Source organism: Poecile atricapillus, chromosome 20, assembly GCF_030490865.1.
Source record: "Poecile atricapillus isolate bPoeAtr1 chromosome 20, bPoeAtr1.hap1, whole genome shotgun sequence".
Lineage (NCBI taxonomy): Eukaryota > Metazoa > Chordata > Aves > Passeriformes > Paridae > Poecile > Poecile atricapillus.
The window spans coordinates 4,273,558-4,288,835 of record NC_081268.1 but is presented as its reverse complement, the minus strand read 5'-3'; the positions used below and the strand labels follow the sequence as shown (position 1 = coordinate 4,288,835).

The 15,278-nt window shown below is 53.9% G+C and overlaps 1 protein-coding gene across 1 annotated transcript; it reads left to right on the top strand.

Annotated features, from left to right (window-relative positions):
- The first annotated feature begins 1,030 nt into the window (after positions 1–1,030).
- On the top strand, positions 1,031–15,027 carry DBH (dopamine beta-hydroxylase). The gene is made up of 12 exons (XM_058853287.1): positions 1,031–1,495; positions 3,578–3,724; positions 5,009–5,266; positions 6,643–6,819; positions 7,398–7,500; positions 8,710–8,876; positions 9,566–9,709; positions 9,792–9,830; positions 10,612–10,671; positions 11,306–11,433; positions 11,873–12,032; positions 14,404–15,027. The coding sequence occupies exons 1-12, from the start codon at positions 1,064–1,066 to the stop codon at positions 14,536–14,538; spliced, it is 1,950 nt and encodes a 649-aa protein (XP_058709270.1). The 5' UTR covers positions 1,031–1,063; the 3' UTR covers positions 14,539–15,027.
- Positions 15,028–15,278: the final 251 nt, after the last annotated feature.

The following is a 15,278-nucleotide window of genomic DNA, read 5'->3' as shown; positions in this document are numbered from 1 at the left end:
GGATGGGGCTGAGGGCTGCTCCTCTGGGAGAGCTCAGCTCTCCATCCCTCCCTCTGCCTTGGCCTTTTGCCTGGTGGGGCTGAAGGAGAGAGCAAACCCTGCGAGCAGCAGGTCACCCGGCAAGGAGAGACGGCCGCGATCAATTGACGCACTCCTGAGTAATGGTTGTGTCTCAGGACAGTAAAACCTCCTCGGCTTTAACGTGGGGATGCTCACAGTGATGATTCATTAAAACACCGAGCTGAATCCGTTTCCTCACGTTACACAGGGCTGGGGAAGGCGGATCTGCCGCTGTGACATTGCTGCAAGGACCAGCAGGGAGAGCCGAGCCCTGGAGGGGACCCGAGGGGAAATTCCAATTAACATGGGAAAGTTAATAACCCAAAGAGAACCCATCAGACTTAAACAAATGGGAAAGAGGAGGGGGAAGAGACTAAAGGTGTATTTAAACAGAAGCCAAAGTCCCAGGTGCTACAAAGAAATAACAAATACTGAATATATCCGGTGGTCTGGGCAGGTAAGGGTTTCAATGGGTACAAAGAGGGGTGGGAGAGGAGCTGGGCTTTGCTGGGCTTGAAAGGGCCAGAATTAAATCCCACAAATGCCAAAAAAACGAGAGGAGGGAGGAGAGAAGACACCTCTTTCCTTGTTGTTTGAGGGAAATCAGCATTTCCTCTGGTGCTGAGCTTTGCAGGGGGAATATTTCAAACCCTGTCAGTATTACTTAATGCCTGGAAGCTCAGGCAAGGCTCAGAGTCCTTTGTTCTCATCTCTGGCCACCCTTGGGGTGATCCCAGGCTGGGTTACATGGACACACAGACCAAAGGCACCACAAGCAGCACAGCAGGTCCACGAGGGCTCGGTCAGAGCAGCCTGTGAGCAAACAGCCCTTCCCAGCCACAAAGGAAGATTTAAGAGCGAATCACATCAGCCCAGTCAAATCCAATTGCTATTGATAATGTCCATGTGCAATTAGAGCCAATTAAGGGGAGACAGCAGATGACAAGCGTTTGGCCAGGAGCTGATGGGGGTCAATACACCAGTCCAATTTCCCAACAGATAAATGCAATTAAAGAGTATCACTTACCCAGCTTGCCCAGGAGGACCAGCACATAAATGGGCACAGCCAGGCATCAGGTGCTGTCCTGGCAGGATGCAGAACTCCAAGAGCAAGCCCTGCTCCTGCCCCAGCCTCAAGCTGCGGGAGATGGTATCCATGTACTTCACCATGGTGGCGGCGTTCCTGGTCATCCTGGTGGTGGCTCTGCAGGGCTCAGTGCCCCATGAGAGTGATTTCCCCTACAGGGTGCCCCTGGATCCCCAGGGGCTGCTGGAGCTCTCCTGGAATGTCAGCTACCCCGAGCAAGCCGTGCATTTCCAGCTCCTCATCAGGGACCTGCAGTTCGGGCTCCTCTTCGGGATGTCGGACAGGGGCGAGTTTGAGAACGCGGACCTGGCCGTGCTCTGGAGTGATGGGCACAACTCCTACTTTGGGGTGAGTCTCTTGAATGTTTGCAAGGATGTTTTTGGGGTTCCCTCCCTGTGAATGCAACTCTCTGAATCTGGCTCGTGGTTTGGTAGAGTGGGGTACAGGGCACGGCTCACGCTGGGCCAGCCCCACCACTCAGGGTCCAGAAGGTATTGGGGGCTTCTACCCCAGAGGACCCACAGACCAGATCCACTTGGTGGGTTTGGCATGGGGATTAACCCAAAAGAGAAAAGAATAAACACAGCAGCACATCAGCAAGGCTGAGGCAACCAGGAGCTGGATGTCTCTGCTGTGTTTAGCTACAAAGACACACACACAGAAGATGCATCAACACCCTGCTCCACTCGTGTGCTGCTGCCAGTCACATTAAAAATTAACCACAGCTCCCATTAATGGCTCTGAGAAAGGGCAAAAGTCACCAGGCAGAGAGGCTGCTCCTGCCAGCAGGAAAAATTCGGCTGTGAGTTGCATCCATAGGGGTCAACGGGATATCAGGGCAGCCTGGAGAGCTGTCAGAAAACAAAGGTGTAAATATATTTGGGTGATATGTAAATGGGACTGCAGGGGAAGACTGATTCCAGTTGTGTTGTTTGCTGTTGCTGCTGTAAATTCCATCCTTGCTGCCACTGTCTGTTTGCCTGGTTCCTGGCTGGGGGGTTTTCCCAGCCCACCACATCAGGCTCACTGCAATTGTGCTTGGCTGAAGAAAGAAATTCTCACTTTTGCCCATGTAAGGCTTTTCAGTAAGTTAAATTTTACCTCTCTGCTTACTTCAAATTAACCATGAAACACATTCTTCTGCAATCAGCCGCAATGTGATCTGCGGTGAAATGAAAGCATGAAAAGAAGGGTTTATTATCTGTGCTGTTTTCCTTCTAATTACCAGCCTTTCAGGGTCTGTGGTGGCCCAAATGCTCCAGAATGTCACAGCAGCATGTTAAGAAGACATAAAGGATCATTTCTAATCTGCCTTCATGTGCTTGCCCAAAGACAAGCAGCACTGAGTGAAACACCCGGCAGCGCTCGGGTTTTCTCTTTCACTTGGCGCTGAACAGCATCCTGCAAGGAGATCTCAATAAATTTCTCCAGCCCTGGTTTTCTCTCTCCCAGCGACTTTTCTTCTGGATAAATGTGTCAGCTGTTAAAAAGATCCAAATTTGCTCAGCCCCCCATGTACTGTGAGATTAACTTGCGCTCCATATTCCTATGAAAGCAAATGTCATGGGAGTTCCATGGAGCTGATTTCCCTCTCCCCCTCCAGGGACAATATGTTCTGGAAATATGACTCTATAGTTCTGGCTGAAATGGTGCCAACTTGCTTTATCCCTTTTCTTCTGGTTTTGCCTCCCCAGATAAGAGAACCAGTGCCACTTGTGTACATACAGCCAGCTGCTTCCTGGGTGTCTTCTCTGAGTAAACAGGAGACCCACAGGAGAAACAAAAGATCAAAGAAACAGCCCTGTTCAAATCCAAATTATCACAGGACTTTATACTCCAAACCTTCAAACTCTGCAATACCCTACTGCTTTGCTTCCTGGGGTGGCTTTCTCATCATCCTCTAAAACAAGTGGGTTTTGGGAGGCTGGGCTGGGCTGCCAGAACAATCTGGCCACAAAAAATTAAGGATTTTGCAGAGAAGCAGCAATTTCTAGAGCTGACATTACATTCTAGCAAGGATTTGATCTTAAATTGAGGGAGGCTGCTTTGTGCCAAGGGTTTTGGAGAGTCCAGCACCCCCTTCCAGAACAAACACCCCCAAAATACAGCACAGACCAAAGCAACACTATCAGGTGTCCCTGGGAGCTTTCCTCCCTCCCTTCCTGACCTTTCCCCACTCCCATCTCAGCCTGGAAGGGTCTTTCTGCAGACTGTTAGTGCTGGGTCAGGTGTTTCAAGGTGTGCCTGAGCACTAGAGATCCCCTGGCAAAGGCCATTCCAGCATGGATCTGCCCAGGAGATGCTGGAGGTGGGCATGGAGCAACCAAAGCACAGGTTTCCTGCACCTCTGGGATGCTGAGGGTGGACAGGAGGACCTGTGGTACCTCTGGAGGTGCCTCCTGGCTGAGCAGGCTGCTCTCTCTCTTGCAGGATGCCTGGAGCGATGCCAGGGGGCAGCTCCACATGGATTCCCAGCAGGACTATCAGCTCCTTGGGGCTCGCAGGGCTCCTGAGGGGCTCTACCTCCTCTTCAGAAGAGCCTTCAGCACCTGTGACCCCAAGGACTACCTGATAGAGGTATGGCATCACCCCAGGGTGGCAGCCCCAGCCCCATCCCAGCCCTGGGGCACAGCTCCAGACCCGTCCTGCAGGGATGTGCCTGTTTGAGCACAGCATCAGGTGTTGGTGCTGTGTGAGGCAGAGAGGAAGTGAGCTACAGATGTCAGCCCTGGCCCATGAGTAATGTTTGGCACCATCTATTCACAACCCCTTCAAAAGCTCTCTCAAGTGGAGCTTTTAGCTCGTTTGCATCATCAGCTCCTGTTGAACATGCATTGGGTCTATATAAATCCCTCCTGCATCACTCTGCTCGGCAGTCTGGAGCCAACTGTTGGGAGTGTTACGAAGAGGGGTGGGTGTATCAACAGGAGGCAAACAGGAGAGTTGTGACAGGAGCTGGGACAAAAGGACAGCAAACAGAGGTGCTGCTCTGTGCTCCTGTGTGGCTCGGTGGTGTCTCCCTGGCTCTGCATCCACCACTCCTCTCTGAGCTGGGATCTGGGGTAAACCTTCCCAGTGGGGATGTCAGACAGCTCAGGGTCTCAGCTACAGGCCCTGGCTGCAGGCATGAATCCGTGCAAGGCTCATCTCACATGAAAGCCTTTGTGGGCAGGATATTTTAGAGCCAATGTGGGCACAGAGTGTCCTCGAGTTTTTGCTGCTGGTGTTCAAAAGCTCTTGTGATGAGAAGAGTCTGCCATCTGCCAAAACACTGAGAGCCCTGGAGGGAGCAATCTGTCTGTGAACCATGAAAACACTTGCTGGTCTTTATTCTCTGATACTTTAGGAAAAGATTGTTCTCCTTCTCCTTTCCCCCTCATCTCCAGTCCCGAGCTCTCAGTGTTCTCGGTTGCAGTAGACTTTCAGCAGAGCTTGTGGTACCTTCCACCTGAGAGGAAGCTGGAAGAAAAAGGGAGGACTTCAGGGAGAAGTTTTGTTTCTGCTGTTACCCCTCCAGGCTATTGCTGGGCTGGAGAGGGGCAGAATGAGCCCTGCACTGATGGGCTTGTCCCAGCCTGGAGCTCATGAGGGGCTTGGAGGATGTGTCACCCTTTTGGAATTGATGGGAAAAACTTTTCAGACTCTCCTGCCTGGTAGGGAGCCCTCAGTGACCGCATCAGCTGGGGAAACACCCTGGAATGTAGAGCTTTCCTGGGACAGCACAGCAGAGTGAGCTACTGGTGCAGTCAGGGTGGAGCCCTGACCCATTTCTGGGTTCATGCCACCAGTGCCGGTGCTAATGGTGCCACCAGTTCCTGTTGTGCATGAAAAACCCACTGATGCATTCTGCTCTGGCTTCAGGATGGCACCGTGCACCTGATCTACGGCATCCTGGAGAAACCAGTGCATTCCCTACAAGCCATCAACGTCTCTGCCCTCCACGGGGGGCTGCAGAGGGTGCAGCTGCTAAAACCCAACATCAGCATCCCTGAGCTGCCCAGTGACATGAAGACCATGGAGATAACAGCCCCAGATGTTGTCATTCCCAGCCAGGAGACGACCTACTGGTGCTACATGGCAGAACTCCCAGAGGGCTTCCCCAAACACCACATCATCATGGTAAGAGGTGGGAGAAAAGGGCTGCTGTCCCCAGGCTGGATCAGTTGTTGTGTTCACATCCTGCAAATTCCATGTCACAGGGAGGGTTTCAGACCCTGACATCTTTCCAAATGTGGTCCCAAAACCTTTTCCAAGTCCTCCCCACCGGTCGGTAGCGTCCTCATGTCTCCTACAGAGTCTTAGCAGGAGGGGACCAGGTAATGTTTTCCCACCCAGCACTTCCAGCAGATTCCAGGGCAGGCTCTCTGCAGAAGGAACAGACCCACAGCAGGATTTTAGCACAAAGAGAGCCATGAGGAGCATAAAAACACAGAAAACAGGGGAACAAGGCTGGTGAGCGCTGGGAGAGCAAGCCAGGACAGGACCTGGCTCCTTAAAGATGAGGCATAGTTGGTAAAAAAGAGTTACAGACATAAATGTGACTTGTGGGCATTGGCCAGACATGTTGCTTGGGCCATCTCCTGCAAAGAAAAAGCAGAAACCTGCTGGCAGCTCTGAGGAAAGCAGGAGCTGCTGGGACAGCAGCCAGCAGGTGTGGGGGTGGCTAAGGAGGTGACCTGGCACATCCAGAGTCAAACCACACCATGGGGAGAAGGAAAACCTTCAGACACTCGAGCTGCAGTGAGCGCTCAGTGGTTTCAAGGGGAGAGACTGCAAAGGAAGGCTCAGAAGGAGGATTTTCTCTCTGACAGATGGTGTGAAGTGAATCATCTGTGTGTAAGTAAGAAGTGCATAACTTCTGATACCTTCCCGCTGCTGCAGATCACTTCTACAGCTGGCACTTTTAGCCAGAGATGTTCCTCAGGCTTGAGTCACTCTCTCTACCCCAAATCCCACCCCCAGTGTCCCAAGCAGACGTTGGATGGAAGCAAAACCCATGAGCTGCAGGCAGAGCTACAACAGCAGCACAGCCAGGACTCTCTTTTGGAAAAAGCAACATCCCCAGGGCCACCTCAGCCCTGCAAAACTGATAAAGGACTCAGGCACCACACAACAGACCAAGATCTACTGCTGATCCCCATCTGTGGCTGGAGAAGGGATGAGCTGGCTCTCTGTGGGTTCTGGTGGGCCCTGGGTTGGTCCCTAAGCAAGCCAAGGAATTGAATATTTCCACAACTGACCTAAATGCTCCTTGGGCACTAATAACATGTTGTTTCCCTCTTGAAGAACTCAGATGCTTAACTCTGCCATAACCAAAACCTGAGGTGAAAGCTCTTGGTCCTTGGTGCCTCATGCCCAGAGCAACCTTCCCTCCCCATCCTGTGTCAGAAACTGGTAGCAGGCCCCCGATAGCCCTGCCCTGGCTCCTCGTGGAGCCTGCAGGCCCCAGGGATGGGCTCTCAGTGTGTCCTCTCCTTCCTGGGCCTGCTTTGCAGTACGAGCCAGTGGTCACGGCGGGCAACGAGGCTCTTGTCCACCACATGGAAGTTTTCCAGTGCGCGGCCGAGTTCGACAGCTTCCCCCACTACAACGGGCCCTGTGACTCCAAGATGAAGCCAGAGCGCCTCAACTACTGCAGACACGTGCTGGCAGCTTGGGCCATGGGGGCACAGGTGGGTGTGACAAGGGACACGTCACCCTGGGTGACAACTGCCCTGCTGCCTCCCAATCCCCATCCCACTTTGGGGCTCTTCTCTGCTGGGGTTTGGCTTCAGCCCCGTCTGACCTTCCCAGCCCCTCCTGGGTGTGTTGGATTTCCTACCTCAGCCCAGCCCTGCTCCTCTTTGGTGCCATAAATCAGTGGGGTGGGGTTCTCCCCAGGGAATGGCCGTGGCTCCAAGCCTGAGGGAGCTGAAGGAGCCTTTGGACAGCGCCCTCAGGCAATGGTGGGATTCCTGGGGCTGGCCTGTGCAGGGCCAGGAGTTGGATGTTGATGATCCTCGTGGGTCCCTTCCAACTCAGGGTGTTTTATGATTCTGTGACAACACTCAGGTGTTGTGCCACTGCATGTGGGATGAGAGAAGCTTTTGGAAGCAAGGGCAGCTCTCCAAGCACAACCAGGGGCACAAATCAAGTCCCTTGGCCCGTGGTGTGGGTCAGGATTATGCCCACACGTTCCCTTAGGCTTTCCAGCCTTGTTCCCAGGAAAGCCACCTCGCTGCTGCCCTAACACCCTCCCTTCTGCTTCCAGGCTTTCTATTACCCTGAAGAAGCAGGTCTTGCCTTTGGTGGCCCAGGCTCCTCCAGATATTTGCGTCTGGAGATCCATTACCACAATCCCCTGGTGTTCAAAGGTGAGGGGCTGGGTGGTGCTGCCCATTGCTTTACCTGTTAGACCATGGCAGGAGAGCTGGGGAAATTCCAGGGAAGGATTGCCACCCTCTGGGGGGGCCTGTGGCCTAAACCATGGCCCTGTTCTCAACTTTCTGGAGGGCTGATGGTCCAGATTTGTCCCTGCAGGAAGAATACATTAAATCCCCACCATGCTGCTGTTTTTTGGTCTCAGCAGTCATCCTCACTGAAGGCTGGCCTGTGGCCCAGAGGTGGGGAAGGAGGCTTGGGAAAGGAGCCTGCAGGCAGAGAATTGTCCTGACTGAGTTCCTGCAAGGATGTGATCCAGGGCAACACCAGGGTTTAGCCAAGCTGTCTCAGGAGTCCCTCCAGTTTCCACACAAAGTTGTGGGGCTGGGTCTGAGCTCAGAGTAAGAGTGACAGCAGTGCCAAGTCACCAGAGAGACCAGGCTGCCTGGGGAGGGGGGGATGTGGATGTTGTTTTCCTGTTCTCCTGCTTCGATAACATTGTCAGGAGACACAGTGGAAAAAAAAGGATTCCAAACAACCCAGTTTCTTCATTACCATAAAAACAAGCAGCTTCTTGACTACCCAAGTATATTTTTAGGAGGCCAGAGCATATGTACTGTGGATCAATCATAGCACATTCGGCAACTCGAGAAGAAACATGGCTATAAATACAGAGTTCACATCTTCCATCATTTATCTGCTTTTGCATGTTAACCAATAGTGTCTCCCCCGTTATTTTTATCCCTGGGTGGGCTCCAGCCTGGAGACAGGGAGCTCAGAGCTGGCCTGAACCCCTCCTGACCTACTGACCCTGCTCTTTCCCTTTGCCTGCGTGGCCTTTCGGGATTTTGGGATGTACCCATTATAGAAGCTGCAATGAGCCCCATTCCTAGGGAGTCCTCCAAAGCACCCCATGCTCTGTCCTTCTGCTCTGGGCTCTCCAAAGGCAGCCCTCACCTTGCTGTCCTGGGACAATTCAGCCTCAGATCAGTGCCCTTGCTGGGGAACCAGGTGCATCTGGGGTCACTCAGTGAAGACCTGCACAAAAATCTGTAGGATTTAAAACAATTTCAAACAGGTGAAAGAAACTGGAGGAGAGGCTCTCCACGGCAGCACAGCATCGTTTTTTCACCTGTCCTTGCTTTTTTTTACCTTTTGACCTTGTCCCTGCAGTGACTTGTCCTTGTCCCCTGGCCCACCAGGTCGCCGTGACTCCTCGGGGATCCGTCTGTACTACACGGCCACACTTCGTCCTTATGATGCTGGAATCATGGAGCTGGGCTTGGTGTACACCCCAGTGATGGCCATTCCCCCTGGAGAGGACAGCTTCATCCTCACAGGGTACTGCACTGATAAATGCACCCAGCTGGTGAGTGCCTGTCCCCTCCAGCCTGCCTGCACCTCAGAGGAGAAAGGTTGCCCGTGGCTTTTCCCTGGCTCCAGGCAGCACCAATCTCCAGGCTCCCAGTTTGAAGTTTTAAACTCACTGTGGGGTAGTGCTGGAAAGAAAAATCTGCTGTGTACAATGAACAGAGCAGCTGGTTAGGACGTGCTGAATCCCCCTGGAAGCAGCTCTCCTGGGGAGCCATCTGCTCCAGCTCCCTGGGGTACCATTCCCATAAAAACACACCGAGCTGGCCGTGTCCCAGGGGTGCTTTCCCTCACAGGGATGGGGAAAATTGGCTCCTGCTCCTGGGGATCTTGCCAAGAACTCTCTCAAAGATGGTTCAAAAGGGCCCACCTTGCTCTCTCAGTGTGTGTTTTTGTAGGGCCTACCCACAAGGAATCATTTGTGCCACCACTAAGGAGGGCAGGGAAGGAAGCACGGTCTGGCTCAGCCCTGGAGCGTTGGTTTGGCAGCAATGAGGATTTGTCCCTCTGCAAGGAGCTTGCTGAGATGCTTTCCCAGGGGTACAGTGATCCCCTAAACCCCTTGTGAGAGCCAGAACAGGGACAGCGAGTTCCCAGCACACAGCAAGGGGATGTGAGGGAGGGGAGAGGGACAGGGCTGGCCACGGGGGCCTTGAGCTGCCCTTCCTCTCTTCCTTTTTTCCCCAGGCTCTTCCCGCTGCTGGCATCCGCATCTTCGCCTCCCAGCTCCACACACACCTGGCAGGGAGGAAAGTGGTGACGGTGCTGTCCCGGGACGGGAGGGAGCGGCAGGTTGTGAACGCTGACAGACACTACAGCCCTCACTTCCAGGTACAGGGGCTGCAGGGTGTCACCCCTGGGCACAGTGCCACTGTGGCACTGCTCTCACGTGTCCCCTTTCCTCCGCTCACAGGAGATCCGCATGCTGAAGGAAGTGGTAGCAGTTTTTCCGGTGAGTTGCTCCAAAAACCATCCTGATCCCATGGCCTTGAGTCCCCTGCCTCCTTCCATCACCCCATCCCATCTGGGGACTCCCAGGGGGGCTGGAGGGAGGGTCCCTGGGTGGGATCTGCCATCTCCACGCAGATACTTTGGGACAGCCAGGCCCCCTGTCATATGGCATAGAGCTGGTGTGTGGGTAGCCAGAGCTAAATTAGGCTCCTAACTTAGCCTGGCTTCGTCTGGCAGAGGGAGGCTCCTCAGGGGGTGAGGATGAGCCATGGAGGTGCCCTCTGTCCTTGCTTGATGGAAGGAGAGGAAGAGATTCAGCATCAGAGTGGGAGTGGGTGGGAAAACAGGGCTGGAAATTGCCCCAGGGCTCTTCAGATGGGGAAGGACCTGACTGCAAAGCTGAGGGAAGTTCCTGAAGCTGCTCTGCCTCACGAGGCTGCTCAAAGCACTCAGCACCCACTGGAACCATGCCCAGGGCTGTGCCCTGGGGTGTCCCCGTGGTCCTCAGCACTGACTATGGCACAGAGGCTGCTGTGCCATCAAGTCAGCTCCAGATCTGGCACTTGTAACTCTTGCCTAAGTGCAATTTTGAGGTGTTTTCAACCCAGCAGGAATTCTTAAAAAGCGAGGAAAGCAGGAAACACCATCCCTAGGGAGTCTCCACGGGGGAGGCAGTTTTAGCAAGGCCTCCTGTGGGGTTGAAGGCTCCTGATATGGGGAGCAGAGATTTCTATGTGGAACACTCCCCTAACCCTAAATTTTCCTGTGTTTGATCCCCCCAGGGCGATGAACTCATCACCACCTGCACATACAACACCGAGGATCGGAGCAGAGCCACCGTGGTGAGTGCAGGGGCAGCTCCCCTGCCTTTGGGGGCAACCCAGGGTGGGCTGGGGGCACCCCCAGGATGGGCACCTGCATGAAGCCAGGCTGAATCAGAAGCAAGGGGAGGGTGGGAAGAAGGGAACTCGTAAGGCTGTGCTGCCTGCAGCGGGGATGTGAAGGTGCTAATTGTGAAGTAGCATGTGTCACTCTAATTCCCATCACAAACTGTTCCACCGGGGATTAATTGTAATTAAAGAGAAGTGCCACTTTTTGACAGTGCATGTTATTTCCTTACATAGGCAGTGGGAAAAAGAAAATAAAAGAGCCTGTCAGAGGTACCATCAACAGGGACAAGACTAAATATAGCAGAGGGATTATAGGAAATCTGCATTTTAATGTAAACCACACAGTCTAGCCTCAAAGTCTGTTCTTGCATAGAGGGCAGACAAGTAGAGAACTGCCCATGCCATGCACCTGAAGGGGTGTGAATACTTCTCTCTATCTCTCTAGATATCCAGATATAGATAATAGATAGAGATTTTGGGTATAGATGCATGTGAGCCCTGTGCTCCCCAGCCCTCCCTTCCCCTGTGCAGCCCCAGCAGGGCACAGCCAGGCCCCGCTTCCCTCACCTTCCTGCCTGTGCCACAGGGAGGATTTGGCATCCTGGAAGAGATGTGTGTGAACTACGTGCACTACTACCCCCAGACCCAGCTGGAGCTGTGCAAAAGCGCTGTGGATCCAGGCTACCTGCACCGCTACTTCAACCTCGTGAACAGGTAAAGAGCCCCTGCCCAGCAGGGCTGGGGGGACAGGGACCAGTGTAAAAGCCACAGCCAGGGTTTTGAGGGTGACTGTGTAGTGAGAACCACCAGGAAGGGGGAGAAGTCCATGGGAGGGACTGCTCAGCAAGAATCAGTGAGCAGCCAAGTGCATAAATGCAAAATATTCCTTATAACCCGGGGCAGACACCAAGGATCCATGCCAGGGGAGTAGGCTGCAGCCATCCACCCATGAGGAGAAGGGAGATGGTGACCTTGCACAGGGTGTCCTACCCACGGGCTGGTCCCAAATCCTGCCCTGCAGGTGCTGGCTGCTCCAGGCTGGCTGCCCTCACAGCCATTCCAGGTCACTGCTCAGGCGGGGAGGAATTGGTCACAGGCAGCTCTGGAAGGGCACAGCACTGCTGTGTTTCAGCGTGGCCTTTCTCCTGCCCAGGTTTAACGATGAGGAGATCTGCATGTGCCCACAGGTGTCTGTTCCACAGCAGTTTTACTCCATCCCCTGGAACACGTTCAACAGAGATGTGCTGAAATCCCTCTACGGCTTTGCTCCGATCTCCATGCACTGCAACAAATCCTCTGCAGTCCGGTTCCCGGTAGGTACAGCCTCACTCCCAAAGCTTCCCGACAGAATTCCCAGGTGTAAGTTGGGTCTGAGGTGCTCAGGACACATCCAAACCCAGCAGGCTCAGGGCAGGGGACTGGGCCTGCCTGGAAATCCCTGGCTGATGCAGGACATGGAGCCCAGTCCAGCTCTGTGCTTAGACAATACATCTGGAGCCCACCATGGATGCTCCCAGCCAGATCCAGTTAGGAGATGCATTTGCATAAAGTGATTTGGAGGCTGCTTTTGCTGACTGGTAAAGTAGGGCCAGATCCAAGGAGAAACATGAGGTGGTTTTTAGGATTTTGGCAAATCACCACAGGTCCCAGCAGAGTGAGTTCATTACACACAGCATCTGTGTAGCCTCCAAATGTGGTGACCCAGCAAAATGTGAAGGATAAAGGACTGGGAGCTCTGTAAAATAAAATCAGGCCCAGAGACATGGGGACATGATGATGATGGTGATGAAGGTTTAAAACCACTGCTGGCATCAGCTTCAAATGCCATTTATCAGTGTAATAAATTTGAATGATACCTTGTTCCTGGATCCAGTGCTCTCCACTGCAGCACAGGAGGATGCTGAGCTGATTGCCGGGTTGACCATCAGCTTTCTGCCACAGTAAATTCCCTTTAGCAAAGTTTCACTCTGGAGTGGGCAGAAACCTTTCCAGTTTCCTGGAACTGGACACCAGGCACCTCTCAGCCATGCAGAGCTTTGCTGCAGGGACAGAAGTGGTCCAGAATTTTTGTGCAGCGGGAGAATTATGAATTAAACCTCTTAATTTATGACCCAGACAACTCTCTTGATTTCAGAGAGGTCTTGGAGACCAGAACCAATGCCGGCACAAAGTGGTCACGAGCATTGCAGTGAGGATGAAGGAGCCTCTGCCCCACTGGGGTTTCAGAGCGAGCCCAACTTGGGAGACATCTCATTTATTCCATACTGTTTCTGCCAGGAGAAAAGCACCAGCTTCTAATTAAGCTCATGTTCTTGCAGTTCAGTGATCCCAAATCTGATGATTTCTGGAAGGAACTGAGTGCTGTTACCTATCGAGCCAAATCTCAAGGTAACACTGGTGAGCAGCAGCGGGGATGGTGTCGTCCCCAAATTCCCCTGCACCCATGAGGGCTTGCAGTAAACTCTCCCTGTTCTGATTTCCACTTGAAAGCACTGAAAACCACAACTCTCACGACACTCCAATGCCTTTGATCTCTCCAAAAAGCAGGCTCAGGGTTTGGGATGTATCAGCAGGGCAGATGCCACAGCAGATGGGCACAGGGCTGGAGCCGAGCCCTGGAGCAGGAGCACCCCAAGGATGCTTAACTGCTCCTCTAAGCCATAAGGGCACAGGAGAGGAGTTGTTTCTCCAGCTGGTGCTCCCCTGCAATGCTGTCCCCTCTCTGCTCACTCCCCATGTGCTTTGGAAAGGTCCCTCCATCCCACTCCATCATTCCCCAGGGTTTTCCTGGTGCTGCCACAGGCTCTGGCTCGTTTTGCTTGACATACCAGGAGAAATTTCAGCTGAAAACATAAATTCCACTTTCATCTTGCTGATGACTCACGGCTCTACCTCTCCTCTCCAGCCCTCCCTCCTCCTGCTCACCCTGCAGCTTAGCCTCTCGCTGACATTTCCACACGAACACGCAGCCGACAGCCAAACCAGAGCATCACCACCCCGGAGCTGAGCCTCCCCAGGCACTCTGAGATGCCCACATCTCCACCAGCCACCAGGCCAGGCCAGTGTCACATCTGAGTTAGATCCTGCTCAGCAGGCTCAGCCCTGGACACCGCCTGCACCTGGCAGGTTGCTTTTTGCAGGGAGCATCCCCAGGATAAAGTGCCTCCAGGGATGCACAGAGTGGGGGGATTTGTCCTGGCTGTGGTCACCACGAGCCCTGATGGCTGTGACAGCCCTTCCCTGACTCTGCTCTGTGCCACCTCAGCCAGGCTTCTGCATCCCTCCTGCTCCACAGCTGGAAATTCCTGCCAGTACCTGCTAAGGGAGCGTTTTTCCAGAGCATGGTGGGACTGTGGGACTCCCTGGTTTGAGCTGTCTCCACCTGCCTTGGCAGGTAACACTTTTTGGGGTGGAAACTCCCCAGCTGGGGTGCATTTGTGGAACATGGAGCACCTCAGACGCCTGTGCCACTCAGGGGATGTGTAGGTGCTTCTGCACTAGGAATAATTAGCGATGTCTCATGAGAAAACACCCTGATTTGGGCTAAAACCCACTTCAGACGTTAAAGCTCGTGTCATCTCTCCAAGCAGACAGAAACACCGAGCCTCCAACACCTTCCTCCCTTTCTGGGGGAATGAGTTTGCACCCTCCGTGCTCTCACAGCACTGACCTCCTCTCTTGCAGGGCGAGTGGGAGAAGCAGCCGCTGCCCCGCATCACCGGGAGGCTCCGGGAGCCCGGCCCCCGCTGCCCGCCCGCCCCGGGACCCCAGCCCGCTGCCCCCGTCCCCCTCCAGCTGAGCCAGCTCCGCAGGGACTGACAGCAGCAGGCAGGAGCATCCATCCCTCCATCCATCCATGGGGAACATCCCTCCGCATCCTGCCCCGCACAGCGGTGCCAGCCGGTGCCCCGGCCCTGCCTCCGGAGGGGGTCAGAGCTCATCAGGCACGGTTCAGAAAGTCCTCCCGGGATGGGAAGCGCTATATTTAGTGCGTTATTAGCAATGCTGGCTCTGAGTAATGCTGCTTCCCACCCCCGGAATAATAACGGCGAGGTTTGCTATTGTGCGGCCCCAGGGAGGGGGGAAGGAGCTTGTTTGCCAGCGGGGAAACTGAGGCACGGAGCAAAGGGACGTGTGGGAGCAGCATAAAAGCCTTGCCGGTGCCCCACGGTCCCGTCTCGCTCAGGATGGCTCCACAGGTGCTCCCCCACGCTGGCAGGGAGGGAGGGAGGGGTGTCACAACACCTACCCAGCATTTCCCTCCCTCCTGCAGGGACTGCAGCTCCCCACCACACTCCTTCCCCCACTCCTTTCCTTTCGATGCCACCAGATGCCAATGACTGGGAACAAACAGTACCTCTGGGATGGGGGGGGAGGGGGAATGACAAATCTTTTGTCAGGAAAAATTGCTCCATTAAATATCTAATGTAAAATAAATTGCTTTTTGCTGTTGAGCTCTGAAGGGAAAACATTCAGGAGGAGCAAACGAGAGGCTGGAGGTGCTGCAGGAGAGTCCATGTCCATCCCAGCTTGGTGTCTGCCCTTGCTGCCCTGGGACA

Excerpts from the sequence above, each read along its gene's own strand:
- DBH (XM_058853287.1), top strand. The coding sequence starts at position 1,064 with ATGCAATTAAAGAGTATCACTTACCCAGCTTGCCCAGGAGGACCAGCA. Across the intron at positions 5,267-6,642 it reads CCAAACACCACATCATCATG|TACGAGCCAGTGGTCACGGC; the intron begins GTAAGAGGTGGG and ends CCTGCTTTGCAG. Across the intron at positions 10,672-11,305 it reads ATCGGAGCAGAGCCACCGTG|GGAGGATTTGGCATCCTGGA; the intron begins GTGAGTGCAGGG and ends CCTGTGCCACAG.